General features: G+C 42.3%; 1 protein-coding gene across 2 annotated transcripts; it reads left to right on the forward strand.

Moving 5' to 3' along the window:
• Positions 1 to 21: 21 nt before the first annotated feature.
• On the forward strand, positions 22 to 18,688 carry rps6ka4 (ribosomal protein S6 kinase, polypeptide 4). 2 transcript variants are annotated; one of them, XM_054754066.1, is made up of 18 exons: positions 22 to 2,023; positions 5,529 to 5,600; positions 5,765 to 5,832; positions 7,695 to 7,845; positions 7,942 to 8,057; positions 8,289 to 8,396; positions 8,478 to 8,558; positions 8,706 to 8,809; positions 8,980 to 9,130; positions 9,221 to 9,382; positions 10,275 to 10,400; positions 10,513 to 10,646; positions 11,362 to 11,455; positions 11,643 to 11,813; positions 11,952 to 12,143; positions 12,222 to 12,381; positions 16,207 to 16,370; positions 16,438 to 18,688. In XM_054754066.1, the coding sequence occupies exons 1-18, from the start codon at positions 1,945 to 1,947 to the stop codon at positions 16,651 to 16,653; spliced, it is 2,349 nt and encodes a 782-aa protein (XP_054610041.1). In that variant the 5' UTR covers positions 22 to 1,944; the 3' UTR covers positions 16,654 to 18,688. The 2 variants fall into 2 exon arrangements, with proteins under 2 accessions (XP_054610041.1, XP_054610042.1); XM_054754067.1 differs by having other exon boundaries at positions 8,481 to 8,558.
• The last annotated feature ends 1,093 nt before the right edge of the window (positions 18,689 to 19,781 follow it).

Raw genomic sequence — 19,781 nt, forward strand, 5'->3', positions numbered from 1 at the left:
ACAAATTGGAATTGTTCGTTTTCCCTCTGAAAGGCTTGACTAAACACGGTGCTGTTAAGTTCTTTGCCTCATTTCCCTCTTTTAGGTGACTCAGATGTAAAGCTGGAGCCACTGGTCACCTCTGTTGTGCACATGGGGGCAGGTTAGGTGTTACTTTAGTACACCAGCTTTTTAAATGATTAAAATGCATACAGGAGCATATGGTAGTGAGGTACTACTGGCTTGTGGAACAAACGGGGACTTGCCTTGCAGCACAGAAACACTTTGCTTTCTTCCAGTTACCGCCTTTGCCTAACAGGAAGTTTTTCAGTGTGTGTATGTGAGTAATGTGTGTATAAGTCTACTGACCTTAATGCAATACATGTCTCACTTCCTCAAAGTCACCACATTGTCATAGTTAAGGCACTCTGATATGTGTGGAGAAGTTTCCACATTTTGACCAATTGCTTTCACAATAGAGTTCATCCATGGAAATGAATGGAAACCAATTGTGGACCATAAAACCATAAAAGATTCACATTTTCATGTTTTACCTGTTAATGTAGTTCAAACATAGCCTTGTCAAGTGCTAATCGGGGGCCATTTGTGGCTGCAGCTTGCATACTGGATTGATTTTTTTTGTTGGTCTCTGGCATCCTTGACTAGTTAGCACATCAAGAGATCCGTATTTAAATCTGTGTAAGTTTGGGTGGCTTTTCTCTGGCTGCAGCGGCTTCCTCCCACATCCCAAGTAAAAACATGTACATATGTGCCCTGTGATTGACTGGTGACCAGTCCAGGGTGTACCTGAAGTCAGCTGGGATAGGCTCCAGCTAACCCAAATGAGAAGATGATGGTTTAACATATGATCTAACCTGGGGGGGGGAACCTTTCTACTGAGGCCCACATACTGAAAATCAAAGGATGTGGGCCACCTTTTATTTTGTAAAAAGGATTTTAAAAATGTGTTTAACACTAAGTTTTTTTTTACTATTTACTAGTATCAACATTCCAGCTTTTTTGCAATTTTTTAAACTATTACGGCACAAGCAACAAGTAATCCCAGTTGTCCATGTCTTTAAATTAATATAACGCTATTATGTCTTATTCATTATCGGCTGTGATTTCTGATCTGACGCGGCCACCGTGGCCCCGCCCACATACTACTCACGTGACGACCGTCGCCCAGGTTGTGTCGAAAGCATCCTGCATTAGCCGTTAGCTAGTAGTTGACCAAATATCAAGTGATGTGGTACTTTTGGTGACATGGAGGAAACGTGAGCGTTACTCTAGCGGAGGCAGAAAGAAGAAAAGAAGCCACCCGAATTGCCCCCGCCAACATGGCCTTTATCGCTGAAATCCGAGGAGGTTCTTTATCAACAAGACATTAGCCCCGGCTAACGCTACAAAGTTTGACGGACAACGGCAACGTTACGCTAGCTAGATACAGGTTGTTTGTTTACTACTTGTTACAATAGCGGGGTGTCTGCCAGTGTCTTCTCATATCTTAACGATTAAGATAAGCACCCCGCTGTACATGCCGATGGATTCATATTCATATTTTGACCAGTCTCAGTCGGCGCTAACGTGACGGCAAGTGAATATATATTGACAACTCTTTTTGTTTTGTTTTGCCAACTAATGCTAACACTGTTGAGGTAGAGTCCAATGTAACACATACGCTGTTACTGGAAAAAACTAGGCTAGTCCTTTTTTTCCTCAACTGTCAACCGACACGATCCAATGTTTTGTACCTCATGCAGGATGTCAAACACTGGGATTAATATCGAGGCATCGGCATTGTTGATACACATCTGTCTGGTCATTGCCCTAATCCCTGTGCTCCACACAATGCAGCTACAATAGTTGTTACAAAGCTGTGTGGACTGCAATATCGTAAATATCGAACAAACAAGTGGCGTTGAATTCATCTCAAATAGTTTGTATTGGGAGCAACTTCAAGTTATGTCGGGGGATAGCAGTGATGACTCCGACGCACAAACTAATGAGAGCGCCTGCACCGTCAAACATCAAATCACCAATGGTAAGTCCTCTTGTAGCTAATCAATCACGGTGTTTTCACTTTCTTAAGACACATACTGTAGGTCAGCATGACTAGTCCAAAGTGTGTGTCAAACTGCTCTGTGGCTTCCTTGCTGTATGAAAACAATCCATGCTTGACTCGTCTTATTCTTTAGGCAAGAACGCACAGCAGTCATGTGCTGACATTTCAGTGTCTAACTTTAGGAGCTTGTGACTGGAGATGTGTGTGTCGAACCCTGTCAGCCCAGGAGAACACTGCACTCCCAGAAGTTACAATTACTTGCCACTCCGAGCATTTTTAGAAGCAGAACGGGAGGCAGAGCATTTAGTTACCAGGCTCCTCTCTTGTGGAGCCATCTCCCCACTCAATCCGGGGACAGACACCCTCTCTCTATTTAATAAAGGCCACTCAAAAGTCTTTGTTAAAGCATATAGTTAGAAGTTAGCCCTGTTACGCTGATATGTATCATAGAAACACTCCTCTATGTTCCTTGGAGCAAGACTAAGACTTCTCGCTTGATCTACCATCTATCCTTCTATTTTTGTATCTTAAACATATATCTTATATCTTAACAGGTCGAGACAGACGGCCGCCCCACAGAGCCTTTTTCCCCAGGGGGCGTTTTTCCTTGCCTCTGTGGCAAAGTGCTTGCTCACGTGGGGTTTCAGTCGGTTCTGTTTTTCATGTATGAATGTGACCTCCAAGTGGAAAGTGCCGTGAGGTAACTGAGATAATCAATCATTTGATTGATTGCATTGCCTTCAGAAATCAGGGGTGTATTTAGTCATTTAGGGGTCCAAGGAAAACCCAGTCATTGGGGCCCTCCACATCCTGGTACTGCACTGACAAATGTTTTATTCTCACGTCAACACAAGGTCCTCAATGTGGGCAGCAGCTGGTTACTAGTTGGCATGTTGACATACCCTCCCAAAAACCATTTTAAATATTAATGTAGGCATTTGCCTGAGTTTGCCTAATGGTAAGGCCGCCCCTGTCAGAAATACATGGTTCTTTTTGCACTTCTCTGGGGAAAACCACATTGTTTTGCAGTTTGTTGTTTTTGGATGTGACTGGGATAGGCTCCAGCATGCCCCCGCGACCCTAATGAGGTTGAAGCGGTATAGAAAATGGATGGATGGATGGACCTATGTAATTCAGAAGAATTCCGGGCCTCCGTAATGCCATTTTGTCAGAATCTGTTGGGTGTCATCTATGATTGTGTTGTTGTTTTGTATTATTTGATCCCACTGGGGGAAGCAGAGGGATGCTGTGCATCTGCCGCCATAGAGATTTACTGTGCTAATATTCTTACCTTTGTGTGCTCAGAACACACGTCTACAGCTGCAAAAATGGGTCGATGAACTGATGATTGTTTATCCATTTGATCAACAAAAACATTGGTATTTGAGTGATTGTTTTTTGATTTAAACCACTAACTGTTTGTGTTTGGTTCATATTGATTTGGTACAAGTCTTCGATTAATCCAAACAGCAAGTTTCAGATTAATCACCTAAGAAAATAATAATTAGTTGGAGCCCTGCACAAGTCACAGCACGTTTGTCTACAAATGTTGAGAAGTTAAGGCCAAAAATTCCATTTTATTATTCCATCTTATAATTCCATCAATGCAATTATTATTAAATAATCTCAAACTTATGTTAGGTTTATTTGTATTTATTATTATTTATTTATGACTATATTGATTATTATATAAGATTACTATTTATTATAATTGTGGAAAAATCTTGACAATTCTATTAGCATATTGTTACATTACCTTATCACTTTTCTATGTATTAAAAAGACCACATATGAAATACAGGAAGTGAATAAATGTGAAATGGATGTTGGTTAGGATGAAAGAAACTTTGCTTCTTCCTACTCCTCTTGGACAAGTGGAACTGTTGGGTTGTAGGATGTGATGTATTCCACTGGAACTGCAAATGCATGTAGTTCAAATCAAATGAAACCATGACCAATGAATCCGTTTTGTGATCCATCCTGCATGGATTCATTGTGGTCTTCAGCAGCTGTGTACTCTGTTTCTAGTTTTTACTCTCGTTTTTTTTTCTCGCTGGTGTCACTTTCCATCGGTCACCAAGGTAACGCTTTATCTCCTCAAAAGTCAGCCACATTTGCAATTACTGCAAACAACAATTCTTTTATTAGCTGATTAAGCTTAAGATTGTGGTTTCGATTAATCGAGTAATCGGTTAGGCCCTAGGCCAGGGGCGGCCCACTGCTGTTTTTTCATTGGCCTGCCGCACATTCTAAAAATAGAATTTAACAAGACAACAAAAATGGAGAAATCAGTAGTATCATTTTACAAGAATTAAGTCAGAATCTTAAGAGAAAAAAGTTTCAATTTTAAGACAATAACGTCATCTTAGTTGTGTAAAGTTGAAATATTCAAGAAAAAAGTGCAGCATTTTGAGAAACAAACAAAACAAAGTTGTCATTTTTGGAAAATTAGGTTGGGGAAAAAGTTAGAATAAAGTGGACATATTACGGTAATAAAGTCATAACATTATGAAAAGAAAATTGACAAGGAAATAGTTGGGGAAAAAAACCCAGCAGAAATGAGAAAAGCTGCTGTCATTTTATGAGCATGAATTCAAAATATTAAAAGTCATTTTAGGGGCACAGAGTTGGAATATTAAAGAAAAAACATGTTGTTTTTTTTTAAGTCGTAATATGACGAGAAACAAACAAAACAAAATAAGATTAATTTTTAGAAAACTAGGTTGGGGAAAAAGTTCTCATTTTGAAGTTCAATGAAGTACAAATATGGGAATAATATCCCAATATTATGACAAGAACATTTCCAAAGATTACATTTAAAAGATTCAGTTTAAAAAAAAAATATTTTTTTTTTTAAAGCAACTGCAAGAATGGGGGGGGAGACTAGTAATAACGTTAATAATTTCACAAAGCTGAGTCGCAGTTTTTTCTTGAACTATATGCAGTATGTCTTTAGCATATCTACAGTACTATACATGTGTTGCTTTACCAAATATCACAGTGGCCCTCCCATCCTTTCATTTTTCACTACGTTTGGACACCCCTGCCCTAGACGGACCTAATCAATATGCACCAAAGACCAACAGCTAGTATTTGGTCCGCATGACGTCAGAAAAGAGGCAAACATGTCACTGATGTGTGTTAATACCGCTTTTTTTTTTTTTTTTTGCCTAAAACACAAAGAAAATAGGTCTGCTTTCATGGATGACGAAGGAAAATGAAAAAGATTTCCATTTGAGAGGATGCAATCAGAGGATATTTACATTTTCACATCAAAAAGGATGAATCGCATACCAAAGTAGTTGTGGATGAATTGGCTAATGGATGAATCATCCATTCAGCTCTATTTGCAACATGTATGATGACTGCAGCTATTTCACAGGAGAAAAAGGCTACCATAAATGAAAGTTGATGTTTTTGTGACTATGCTGGGATCCGGTGTATGAACGACCACTGACTGCATTTTCTCCCCTCCTGCCACCAGCTAACCTTACCGGGCACACTGAAAAGGTCGGCATGGAGAACTTTGAGCTCCTCAAAGTCTTGGGCACTGGAGGTAAAATGTTTATGTCTCATCTCCAGTCTGTTCCTCCGTGTCCATGTTTCCAAGGGGTCACACACACCCACTCATAGTATTTCACACCTGTCCTTTATAAATTGCTTTAATTCTTTTTGCAAGCACTAAGCAGATGTTGGACCTTTGTGCTTACCTTTCTCTAGCTTATGGAAAAGTCTTTTTAGTGAGGAAGAACAGCGGCCATGATGCAGGCCAACTCTATGCAATGAAGGTAAGCCAAAATATCATCACGGTTTCATCACCTGCCAGTTTGAAAGGGAAAATATTAGGGCTGTCCATCGATTAAAACATGTAATCGCAATTAATTGCATTTTGTCCATAGTTAACTCATATTTGCTTGAAATTAATCGCAGATAGAAGTTTTAGTCTGTAATAAGTAGGGATGTAAATACACATGTAGACACATGGGTTAAGATACGATTCAAAACGATATCTTATAAAAACAGAATGATTCCATAGAGTGTACAAATGATATGATTTGATACCATTCAACGATTACATTTGTTGATGTAGACATCCATCTTACATTGTAAAATAAAGAAGTGGCATTCTTACAGTATTTTCTGATGTGTAAAAGAGCACATGCTGGAAGGCAGGGGTCCCCAACCACCGGGACACATTTAAGGCACAGTGATAAAAGAAAAAAACACACACAAATTAAAAATAATATCCATCCATCCATCCATTTTCTATACCGCTTCATCCTCATTAGGGTCGCGGGGGCATGCTGGAGCCTATCCCAGCTGACTTCGGACGACAGGCGGGGTACACCCTGGACTGGTCGCCAGCCAATCGCAGGGCACATATAGACAAACAACCATTCACACTCACATTCATACCTATGGGCAATTTAGAGTCGCCAATTAACCTCACCTGCATGTTTTTGGGAATGTGGGAGGAAGCCGGAGTGCCCGGAGAAAACCCACGCGCACACGGGGAGAACATGTAAACTCCACACAGAAATGCCCAAGGGAGAATCGAACCCAGGTCTTCCCGATGTCCAGGCTGTTCCTGTATTGGCCAACGTGCTAACCAGTAGACCTAAAAATAATATAATTTGTAAATAATTACATCAAAAAAAATTGTAAAGGGATATTGATGTTGGAAACATGGGCCATTATTTTATTCCAACAATAATATGTAGTTAAAAATCTTCCAGTTTTTGTTTGTTTTTGTTTAATGCGAGCGGAGACTTGTCCAACTTTGCAATGAATCTTCTCCCACGCTGCACAGATTGACTACAATACTGTATTTTTCTGTTTTTTCTTTCACCTCACATTTGCTCCCAAATGCTGATAGTATGTGAGAATGCACAAAGTTAAGATTTGGTAACTTTGTTGGTGCACCTCTCTGGAAAACAAAGTCCAGGCTGCTACTGGTGGATGGTGGCTGTGTATTCATGTAGTTCTTTTAATTGGATGTTGTTCCTGTCTTAGTTTTGCACAATACATCATAAGTAAGACCAATTAGATGGCTATAATGTACGTATGTTTTACCAATGTGTTGAAAATCTTTCCCGGTGACTAGCTCTGCTCTGCTAATGCTATTTACATTCATTTACATTGACACAAGCCACCAAATAGCTGTCCTTGGCTATGCCTGACCATAACTAGCAGCTCCTAACCCAAACTTTAGCTAGCAGTTCTAGCCGAGAGACTTCTCGCATGTAAAAAAAAAAACAACAAAAAAAAAATCCCTGGTTAGTTGGTAGCACAGTATAAATGACAATAAAACCATACCTGGGGTGCATCAGAAACTTCTCTAACTTTGGTCTTGTGGAGATATCCGTGTGCCAGGGTTTTGAAGCTAAACGTAGCATTCAAATGACCCTTTTCTTTCTGCCACTTGTGGCTCCACATCAACTGCCTCACCGCTGCGTTTCCTCAAAGTATGGTGTGGGCTGAGGGTCCAAAAAAAATAGACTTGAAATAAAATGAACGTCACCTTGTTGGAGGTAGGGCGTGCCATTGGGCACGTGGGCTCGCTCCGTCTAGGACAACGCTGCTTTCAGAATGTCCTGAATTAAGACACCATCGGTAAGGGGCTAACTTATGACCAATTATGACCCTTAAGGTGCTAAAGAAGGCGGCTATCGTTCAGAAGGCAAAGACCACGGAGCACACGCGCACGGAGAGGCAGGTGCTGGAGCACATCCGCCAGTCGCCTTTCTTGGTCACACTCCACTACGCCTTTCAGACTCAGAGCAAGCTGCACCTCATCCTGGGTGAGTGGCGCTCGCTCAACCACATTTCATGTGGCTTTGTCTCTGCCTATCATTTGGCTAAATGCCTGTTGTCTTGTTGCTTGCGTGCACGTGCAGACTATGTGAGCGGAGGGGAGATGTTCACTCATTTGTATCAACGTGATCACTTTTCTGAGGAGGCAGTACGACTTTATATCGCTGAAACAATCCTGGCCCTGGAACACCTGCACAAGGTTTGCATTCTCTTTGCATCCCTAATAGTAGTATTTGGATATATTGTCAGGAACAAGAGCATTATTGCCCAACAACAACCACAAATGGCTGATATGTTGGTAAGACGTTGCATAAATGACATTTCTAGAAGTACCAAACCATTGTTTTCTGCATGTATAGTCGTCCCTCGTTTATCGAGGTTACCTTACTGTTGGAACCATCAATGGGATTGCTGTGTTGTGTGTGTGCAGCTCGGGATTGTGTACCGCGACATTAAATTGGAAAATATTCTCCTGGACAGTGACGGTCATGTGGTATTGACAGATTTTGGACTCAGCAAAGAATTTCTACAAGAAGAGGTAGAGAACACAATGGGGGAAGGAGATCAGGATTCCAGAAGCCTGTTTTGGTTTTTTTTACCATTTTTTTCTTTATCCCAGAAGGAAAGGACCTATTCTTTCTGTGGTACTATTGAGTACATGGCACCCGAAATCATTCGAGGGAAAACAGGCCATGGAAAGGTAAGAAGCACACACAGCTGCACACTATTTTATGTTCATTTGATCTATCTACAGATATATGCTGTAGTGTATAGCTAGCTTTATCTCATTCACCTGCAGCACACAACAAGCTAGCATGTTCTCCATCCATTTTGTTGCTGTTTGCAGTCGGTGGATTGGTGGAGCCTTGGAATCCTGATGTTTGAGTTGCTGACGGGTGCTTCTCCATTTACTCTGGAGGGAGAGAGGAACTCCCAGAGCGAGGTGTCCAAGTGAGTTCTCTGTGAACTAAAGCAACAGGTTTTCCTCAGAATTTAATAACCAATCACCAATCATGTGGGCCTAATAATAATAATAAGGGCCTAATAATAAAAAGGAGTATTCTTATGCCCTCGTGTTTGACTGGCATTATATTAATATCCATCCATCCTAATTTTCTTAGACGTATTCTGCGCTGTGATCCACCATTCCCCTCCATGATCGGACCCACTGCTCAGGACCTTCTGAAGAAGCTGTTGGTAAAGGATCCTCACAAGAGGCTTGGCTCTGGACCGCGGGGGGCTGCAGACATCAAGGCACATATTTTCTTCAAGGTCTGACTTCCTACATTGGCGCCCTTTCCTGAGTTGATGCGCCCTTTATTATTTTGTGCACAATTGCTGCAATGGCGTTTTCCCTCACAGGGACTGAACTGGCAAGATCTTGCCCAAAAGAAGATTCCCAGTCCGTTTAAACCCGAAGTGAAGAGTGAACTTGATGTGGGGAACTTTGCCGAGGAGTTCACAGGGATGGATCCAGTCTACTCTCCAGCAAGCACCCCCCCAAGCACTGACCGTCTCTTCAAGGTCGGTGCTTGCCTGACTTGGACGTTACTAAATAGATACAGTAATCTCTCGTTTATGACGGTTAATTGATTCCAGACCCAACCGTGATAAGTGAATTTCCGCAAAGTAGGAGTTGTTATTTATTTTTGTAGTTGGAGCATAGAAAACCTGTTTATGACCCTCCTAAATGCATTTTTTTTTTAACATTGTTAGAGCATAAAACCCACTGGCGCCTTTTACACTCTTATTACCCAATATGGTAGACATAATAAGAGAAGACATAGAAGATATATTGGGTCACCATAAAGTAGACCAGGGGTGTCCAAAGTGCAGTCCAAAAGGGTGGGAAGTTTGGCCTGTGCCTCTGGTTGTCCTAGGAACAAATTTTACATTTCATCCATCCATCCATCCATTTTCTATACTGCTTCTCCCTCTTTAGGGTCGCGGGGGCATGCTGGAGCCTATCCCAGCTGACTTCGGGCGACAGGCGGGGTACACCCTGGACTGGTCGCCAGCCAATCGCAGGGCACATATAGACAAACAACCATTCACACTCACATTCATACCTGTGGACAATTTAGAGTCGTCATTTAACCTAACCTGCATGTTTTTGGAATGTGGGAGGAAGCCGGAGTACCCGGAGAAAACCCACACACACACGGGGAGAACATGCATACATACATGCAAACTCCACACAGAAATGCCCAGGGGAGAATCGAACCCAGGTCTTCCCGATCTCCAAGCTGTTACTGTGTTGGCCAACATGCTAACCACTAGACCACTGTGCGGCCCTTTTACATTTCAATTTTATAAAAAAAATTTTTTATGAAAAAACCCATCATGCAACAAAAGTTATTAGCAAAAAACCTGCGTTTCCTCACATACGTATACTGTATGTCTTGTGTTATTCTAGGGCTACTCCTTTATCGCTCCCTCCATCCTATTCAACAAAAATGCTGTCATGGGAGACTTTCTGGAATCGCAGGTTCATGCTGACCGTCCGGGCTCGGCCACGGTCCAACGCAGTGCCATGTTAGCGGTAAGGACATGAAGCATTGAATTGGTCCGTTGTCATCTGCAGTAAGTCATGGATGTGCTTACTCAATCAATGTGGCATGCTACTCTTTTCCTTTTTTTGTTTTTTTTTTTAGGAATCCCAGTTTTTTCAGAACTATGAGCTTTGTCTCCAGGGGCCACCTCTAGGAGAGGGGAGCTTCTCTGTGTGTAGACAATGCACTCACAAGCAAAGTGGCCTCGAGTATGCCGTCAAGATAGTCAGCCGCAGGTGAATTTTGCTTCTGCTTGCTTAGAATGTTCTTGTTAAAGCAGGGGTGGGCAAACTTTTTCACTCGCGAGCCACATTGGGTTATAAAATTAGGCAGAGGGGCTGTCTACATGTAGATGGCATCAGACAGAACGACATACTTGCTCACGATGCAACGAAACCTTAACACATCACATAAATGAACAACAACACGTAACTTCAAACTGTTATTTCCAAATGCCCGAAAGGCATGCTGGATGGTCCAGCGGCAACAATGATATGAACTATGAACAATAAAAGATGACAAATGGGCATATCAAGAGTATGTTAACTCCTCCTTGTTTACTTCTCTGACCACCTCCTCAACATATTTTGTAATCAAGTAAAAATGCAACAAACACAAACTACCCAGCATGCCTTGTGGCAGGAATATATGGGTGTCGTTTTAATTGTTTGTGTGCCCCACAGGGTGCAGTAGGTAGGTTACTTTGTTGACGTGTCGTGTTGTTGGATGGCTTCTTTGTACAAGCTGCAGATTGCAACTGACTACTTTGGCGACTCAAGTGTGCCACAATAGCACTACAAGTCATGTTGCCCGCTACACTTTCCATATGAAAAGGTTGGAGAAAAAAACACCCCTGTGTTAAAGTATTGATCCCAAGCGGGTGATGGATGACCACTGCCCAACTACTTCATTATTGTAATTAAAACTACCCGTCATGTTTTCCTTTGTTAGAATGGAAGTGAACACCCAGAGGGAGATTGCTGCTTTGAGGCAATGTGAGGCTCACCCAAACATCATCAAGCTGCATGATGTCTACACTGATCAGGTACATTGGCAACTGCAGTACTTCTCAGATAGAGGGGCCCCGGTGAACTGCCGGGGGGGCGGGGCACAAGAGGCAGGGAGGGAAGCATATGCGGATCACATGCTTTTTCACAGAAATGGGCCGATTTTGATTTGTGGCCGATGGATGGGAGCATCCGTAGTACTGAGTATTCATCTTTGTGTGTTAGTACCACACCTACTTAGTGATGGAGCTCCTGCGCGGTGGCGAGCTGCTCGAAAGGATCAAGAAGAAGAAACTCTTCGGCGAAGCGGAGGCCAGCCAGCTGCTGCAGAGCCTGGTCTCAGCTGTCAGCTTCATGCACGAAGCCGGAGTTGTGCACAGAGACCTGAAACCCGAGGTGGGCCATTAGCAGTGGAGCAAAGAACGCATGGAAAAAAAGTGATTTGTGCTTAATGGAGTTCAACTTGCGCGATTAGCAGGACCACAAAATCACATGATGTAAACACAGACATCTTTGGATCTTTTTCCCTTGCAGAATGTGCTGTTTACGGATGAGGGGGAGGACTCTGTGCTCAAAGTGATAGATTTTGGATTTGCCCGCCTGTGTCCTGCAGGCAGCGCCCCGCTGCAGACTCCCTGCTTCACGCTGCAGTACGCCGCACCGGAACTTTTTGAGAGCGCCGGCTACGACAAAGCCTGTGACCTCTGGAGTCTCGGGGTCATTCTGGTTAGCTGAAATCGCTGTTAGTGGAACATCTGTCACGTTAGCCGAGGTCCTGATCTCCATCTGTGTGTGTGCTACCAGTACACCATGCTGTCAGGCCAGGTGCCGTTCCAGTGTGAGCAGGTGGGGATGACGTCATCATACGCTGCCGACATCATGCAGAAGATTAAAGAAGGAGATTTTTCCTTGGATGGGGAGCCATGGAAGGGCGTGTCGGAGGACGCCAAAGAGCTTGTTAAAGGTGTGTCAATTGTCAAGAGCCAAACGCTACACTACAGAAGCCTGGTGGCAGAACAAGGAGTCACGAGCCTGTGTCCGCCATGTTTTCTTTTACCTTCAGTCTCTGATCTTGGCTTTGTCCAGTCGTGTAGAAATGAATTCAACATTTAATTTAGTAACAAGCCAATATGGAGCATCTCTAGACGCAATGATTGCATCGTGAATTCTCACTCTCTTTTTTTATGTACTTTATTTGTCCCAACCAAATTTGTTCCCTGCATTTAGCACATCCCTGAGGAGCGGTGGGGCAGCCACTATAAAGTAAAGCCTCCAGGGACCAAATCCAGATCTTGTGTCAACATTTTAGTGAAACTGACTGGAGGTTAACCTTAAAACGCACAAATCCACCATGAATTCAGTTTGCTGCCTAAACGTGCTGCTGCACAACTCACAGCAGGAAGAGAACACAGGGTGAATAAAATTATTATTATTAAATCATGCTGTTTTGTGCTTGAATATTGCCTATTAGTCAAAAATGAAGTAAAGTTTGCATTTTTTGCCAAAATTAAGAATTTTCAAGCATAAAATGGCTAAATGAAGTAAAATACAAATATAAGGCATTCAGAAGATGCACTGAGACACTGTGAATGCTATGTAGTATTGCACTGGTCACTGGGTGTCAGTAATGTTACTGCAATGCTCGTGATGACGTGATTGGCGGCAGCTAACCTTCCTGTCGCAGGGCATGGTGTTTGTGACTCGTGCTTTTGGTAGATCTGCTGCTCACATCCAATAACAACACAAAAGATTGATGCCGATGCAAAAATCGAAAAAAGCGAGATGGTTTATTTCCATTGTCAGTACTGTTGATGCACGACAAGCGCAACAACAACAAAGATCACAGCGTTTCTACGCCAGTACTTGAGCTGTTGCTCCGTGCCCTGCTTGAACTACAGAAGGTAAACACACCCGTCTACGACAGTTAGCGGTGCTTTACGACGCCCAGTCCATCTAAAACGGGACCCTAGACGCAGCTGGTTCACCACGCCACCCCTAGGGGTGCCCACTCCACCATTTGAGAAGCACTGCCCCAACCTAACGTGGCAGCCACGCTTCCATCAGCCTACCCCAGGACAGCTGCGTCTACAGATGCCACCACCGGTGAATGAATACATGATTAATGGGTTCACTTCATTGTGAAACGTTTTGGGTGCCTTGAAAAACACGATACAAAATCGAATTCATTCTTATTGTTTATTATGGTTATGTTCTCTTATTATGTCTACTTTATTGGCTAATACGAATGTTACAGTGACTATAGGGGTGTTTTTTCATGTCTAGAGGGCTCTAATAATAAGAAGGTCTCTATGCTGCACCTATGAACTATTCCATTTATCAATAACTGTGTGATCATGGTCAGGTCTGGAAACGAGCTGTGATAAAGGCTTGAGACGGTTGGAACATACAGTAGTACCATCGCTCTGGCGTCTTTCAAAAATTAATTCATAAATGATTGAGGTTTCGTGGTTGAATACGGCCTATTATTATTAAAACAAAGTGCATATTTAAGCAAATTGTCCTGATTCTTGGCCTAAATGAAGCATTTTCAATCCTAAAAATGGCTAAATGAACTAACTGAATCAAGTAGAATAATGAGATAATAATCCTAATAATAACACGGGCCACTGATGGGGCCATAACCTACGACATACCGTCACTTCCTGTCCTACGCACATCTGTCCGCCTGCCACTTAGGTCCCCAGGGAAACACATTTACTGTGACATACACGAACAGGAGTTTTATTTACGTCTTAAATGGCTTATTTACTCTTCCTATGTCTACTATGTTTGCTAATGCAGGAAGTACGTTATCCAGAAAAAAAGCAACAAGGTTGTGAGTCTTCTTATTGTCTTTTTTGTCTACTACAGTGGTATGAAAAAGTATCTGAACCTTTTGGAATTTCTCAAATTTCTGCATAAAATCACCATCAAATTTGATCTGATCTTTGTCAAAATCACACAGATGAAAAAACTGTGTCTGCTTTAACTAAAACCACCCAAACCTTTATAGGTTTTTATATTTTAATGAGGATGGCATGCAAACAATGACAGAAGGGGGAGGAATAAGTAACCGAACCCTCTGCCTAAGGAGACTTAAAGAGCATTTGAAACCAATTTTTACCAAACAATTCAAGTCAGGTGTGTGCCCAATCACTGATGAGTGGTTTAAAGATGCCCTGAACACTACAAAACACACAGAATTGGTAAGAATTGTCTTGATGAGAAGCATTGTCTGATGTGCACCATGGCTCGCTCAAAAGAGCTGTCTGAAGACCTGCGATCAAGAATTATCGATTTGTATAAAGCTGGGAAAGGATACAAAACCATCTCTAAAAGTCTGGATGTTCATCAATCGACAGTCAGAGAAGTTCTCTACAAATGGAGAGAGTTTGGCACTGTTGCTTCTCTCCCAAGGAGTGGCCGTCCACCAAAGATGACGCCAAGAGTTCAGTGCAGAATCCTCAGAGAGGTAAAAAAGAACCCTAGAGTGTCTGCTAAAGACTTACAGAAATCACTGGCATAGTCCAATATCTCTGTGCACACATCAACTATATGTAAAACAATGGCCAAGAATGGTGTTCATGGGAGGACTCCACGGATGAAGCCACTGCTGTCTAAAAAAACATTGTTGCTCGTTTAATGTTCGCAAAAAGGTACTTGGACACTCCACAGAAGTTTTGGCAAAATATTTTGTGGACTGATGAAACCAAAGTTGAATTGTTTGGGAGGAACACACAACGTCATGTGGAGGAAAAATGGAACATCTCACCAACATCAACACCTCATCCCCACCGTGAAGCATGGTGGAGGGTGCATCATGGTTTGGGGCTGTTTTGCTGCCTCAGGGCCTGGACAACTTGCAACCATTCATGGAAAAATGAATTCAAAAGTTTATCAGGATATTTTGCAGGAAAACCTGAGGCCGTCTGTCAGACAGTGGAAGCTGAAAAGAGGATGGATGCTGCAACAAGACAATGATCCAAAACACAGAAGTAAATCAACTTCAGAATGGTTTCAGAAGAAGAAAATACACGTTCTGGAGTGGCCAAGTCAAAGTCCACACTTGAACCCCATTGAGATGCTGTGGCATGACCTCAAGACAGCGATTCATGCCAGACATGCCAGGAATCTGACTGAACTACAGCAGTTTTGTAGAGAAGAATGGGCCAAGGTTAGTCCTGATCGATGTGCCAGACTGATCTGCAGCTACAGGAAGTGTCTGGTTGAAGTTATTGCTGCCAAAGGGGGGGCCACAAAATATTAAATGTGAGGGTTCAGTTACTTATTCCTCCCCCTTCTGTCATTGTTTGCATGCCATCCTCATTAAAATATGAAAACCTATAAATGTGTGGGTGGTTTTAGTTAAAGCAGACACAGTTTTTTCATCTGTGTGATTTTGACAAAGATCAGATCACATTTGATGGTGATTTTATGCAGAAATGTGAGAAATTCCAAAAGGTTCAGATACTTTTTCATACCACTGTATATTGGGTAATATGCGTGTAAAGGTGACTATAGGGGTGCTATTTTATGTCTTGAGGGCTCTAATAATGTGAGAAACCTTATCTAGAAGGTCGTAAACAGGTTTTCTATGCCATAACTATGAAACGTATTATTATTATTACTTTGTGGAAATGGAGTTATTACGATCAGGTCTGAGACCAATTAAGCGCCATAAACGAGGGACGCCTGTGGTCAGTGAGGAAAAGACAAAGAAGAGGGTGGTAAAGACGAGGGGGAAGTCCTGATACCCGCTACGACGTCTTTGTGTTGGTTCTGATTGAAGGGCTCCTGACCGTGGATCCGGAGAGGCGACTCAAGCTCTCCGATCTGAAAGAGAACAGCTGGCTGCAGGGGGGGGCATCCATGTCCACGACGCCGCTGTGCACCCCAGACGTGCTTGAGTCCAGCGGGCCCACCGTGCGCACCTTTGTGAACGCTACTTACAAGGTAACGACCATCCAGACGTGAACGAGGAGAGGAAGGTCCTTTTCCACCGTTGTTGTCGCTTTCCCAGGCTTTCAACCGCGGCAAGAGAGAGGGCTTCTTTCTGAAAAGCGTCGACAACGCTCCGCTCGCAAAACGCCGAAAACTCAAGATGACGAGCACGGGCGTGGAGACCCGATGGAGTTCGTCGTCTTCGTCGTCGTCCTCTTCTTCCTCTTCCTCCTCGGCCTCTGCGAAAGCGTCAACGGCACAGCCAAAGCAAAGCGTGAGCCCAAAGCAGAGCTAGTCAGGCTACGCAACGTTCAGCTAGGTAGGAGCCCAACATGTTCTCACCATCACACACTAAAAACTCTCCTGTTCACTGTGGCTAAGGAACAGTGTTGGGTGGAAAGGGAAGAAAAAGAGCCATGTAAGAGCTGAAGCCATATGCACAACCAATCAGTCAAAATTGAGCCCAGCGAAAACACACAAGTTTGCACAGGCAGATGGGTAGTATGTGCAGATTTCATTTTCTTTTTCTTGTTTAACATATTTGAGGGCAAATGTTTGGCTATTGTTGATGTGTGTTCTTTTACTCTCTTCTTTGGACTGGTCAATATTAGCTTGCACTTTTGAGAATGTTGATGATTAAAAGTTGGAACACGGCACAGGCCGTCTTTGCAAAGTAGCCGCAGCTCAAATACGACACGCCAGCGTGCTGGAATGAGTATCGTCTTTTCCGGTGTACGAGCCGCTACTTTTTTCTAAAACTTTGAACCCTGCGGCTGATACAGCGGTGCGCCTAAACTCTTATCTGGTGACATCTCCGTTACTTCAGAACTACTGCTAATTGTTTAAATACTGTACCGCTCGCAAGTCAATGAGGGAACGGTAGCTCTTTCTTTGGCAGGAGCCAATCACAAGCCATCAGTGCACTCACAACAAGCTTGTCAACCCCCTGGAAAAAGCACGAGGTCATTATATGTAACAGTACAACAATATAACCGTCTACTCACTGTATCACCTTACAAAGAACACTAAACTCATCACACAGCAACTTAACACCTGAGAAGTATACAAACATACCAATATGAGTTTCAAATGAAAACAACACCTTTCAAGTTTTCCCATAAGACATTGTGTCTGAGCATCACATTCATTGGGGTGCTGCAATGACGTCAGCCTCCCTCTGGGCTCCTCTGGCTCCCTATGGTGGGCAGAAGCAGCAGTGCGGCGCCATCCTTCCATTTTCTATGCTGCTTGTCCTCCACTGAAATGCTTTGCTCAGATGAAATGCATTATGGGAAAACTTTTAAAAAAATTAATTTAAAGTTTGTTTTGGTACATGTTTGGATATTTTTTAGGTATACTGTTTGAGTGTTAAGTTGCTGTGTGATGAGTTTAGAGTTTGTAAGATGACACGGTGAGTATATTGAGTTATGACCTCCTATGATTTCCAGCGGGTCGACAAGTTTTACAGCTCATGATTGGCTCCCGTCAAATAAAGAGCTTCTTGGTCCTCGCAGACTCGTGCGCGCCACAATATGCGCCTTTTATATATGTACAAATCAGTTTTAGCGGGTGCGGCTCACACACCAGAATTTCGGGTAATCTTTCGGTGTGATCGCCTGGAAAGGTCGCGCTTGTACTTGCTGTAAATGGCTAGCCGTACGTAGCCGTCAATGTCAAGCATGGATGTCTGTCGTCCTCAAAGCGCTTTCGTCCATTTGGGCTTGATGGAAATGTGTTTTTAAAAGTGTAATTTGTGCGAACTAATCCTTTAGCAGTCACTGAGTGGAAGACTAAGACGTGATTTGAAATGATCACACACTTGGAGATGAATTTAGTTAGGATGACACCACCCAGTCACATCTGCTATGTACATATTTTCATTTGGAGAGAAAATGGGTCCGTATTGATTGAAACTCTTTTAATGGTGTATCAGTGTCCTGTGTTTTTTTATTTTGTACATGTTGCATGTGTTTTTATCAATAAAATCCATTGGAGCTTTAAAGGTTCTTTCACGGATATTTGTCTTTCAGAAAATGAACGAATGAATGCTGTGGTAAATGGTGGTTGTATTGTTTTTATTTCAGTATCAGATGAAGCGTTATTGTGTGACCCCCCCAACCCTTTTTCCCAGGTTGACAGTTGAACATTTGACTTAAAACTGTGCTGATTGGTGTTAAACGTCTTTTGTCGCCGCAAATGATATTTTGCATCCTGTTTCTTTCTGTTTTGTTTTTTAAGCCTTACTTTTGTATTGAGATGCACTGCCACTGTTGTAACTGGGATTTATTTGTACCAATATCATTTGTTCTGGTGCAAAATAAATATTACTTTTGGACAAATGATTCATTGTTTTTAATGCTACTAACCCTCACCCTTAATAAATATCAACTTTCCAAAATGTCATCTGGTTCAGCCTGAAAGAAAAAAAAAACCCAACGGTAAGTCAGAATCATGACATAAAAAACGGAAATGATGAGATAAAGACTCATTAGGAGATGGGAAACTCATGATTATGAATGGAAAAAGTCGGAATTATGTGACACAGGCCATCACACATAACACTGAACATGTTGCTTTTTTATTTATTTATTGGTATTAATGTTTCTTCTGTTCTTATTCATTTTCTTTCTATTTCATATATCCACTTATTTTAACTTAATATACTTACTATATGCTTACTATACTTACTAATACTTAAAACGTAATATTTATTACGAACAATGTACTCCTATTTTATGACGTTTATTACATTTTAATCTTATTTTATGCTTATTTTTACCTTAACACTGCACAGGGTTTATAGGAAGTGACACATCTTCACAGTAGGGGGAGCCCAAGAGCAAAAAAAACCCTCATTACGTCTCTCAACGCAGTTTAGCTGTGGCGCTCGTGTGTGTTACATCAGCGATGTGAGTGGGGGAATGCTATTTATTTATTATGTGTTGTATATAAAACAAAGACAAGCACAATGTAGCCGAGGGGTCTTACTACCATTAACTCGGAAGACACTTTCAGAGCTCAAAGACCAATAATACATTTCCTACCTTCACAATAAAAGCGCTGCCTATTACATCCTGTCTGACTGCGTCGAAGAAAACAAGGGTCTCAGAAAAGTAGCTTCCAACAGCATCAAATTAACAGCACAAAATGATTACAAACTCGCGATTGGTACCAGCCTGGAGTTTGTTTTCCAGAGAGAAGATGATCATATCGTAATTTGTCGTGCGTGTGACAGGAAGTGTGCTAGCATGAATTCACTTGACAACAAACAAATTACGAACACGAGCACTCGTCACCAGAGCTCGCCTTTATGCGTCCGCACACGACATCAGCATTTGGGAACAACGTTGAAAGGGAAAAATATGTCTACTTTAAAAGTGGTGACTGCCTGTTCATTGTTTTGGCCACTATTTGCACACGCTC

Source organism: Dunckerocampus dactyliophorus, chromosome 16 (genome assembly GCF_027744805.1).
Source record: "Dunckerocampus dactyliophorus isolate RoL2022-P2 chromosome 16, RoL_Ddac_1.1, whole genome shotgun sequence".
Classification (NCBI taxonomy): Eukaryota; Metazoa; Chordata; class Actinopteri; order Syngnathiformes; family Syngnathidae; genus Dunckerocampus; species Dunckerocampus dactyliophorus.

Excerpts from the sequence above, each read along its gene's own strand:
- rps6ka4 (XM_054754066.1), top strand. The coding sequence starts at position 1,945 with ATGTCGGGGGATAGCAGTGATGACTCCGACGCACAAACTAATGAGAGC. Across the intron at positions 8,559-8,705 it reads GGAAAACAGGCCATGGAAAG|TCGGTGGATTGGTGGAGCCT; the intron begins GTAAGAAGCACA and ends TGCTGTTTGCAG. Across the intron at positions 8,810-8,979 it reads TCCCAGAGCGAGGTGTCCAA|ACGTATTCTGCGCTGTGATC; the intron begins GTGAGTTCTCTG and ends TAATTTTCTTAG.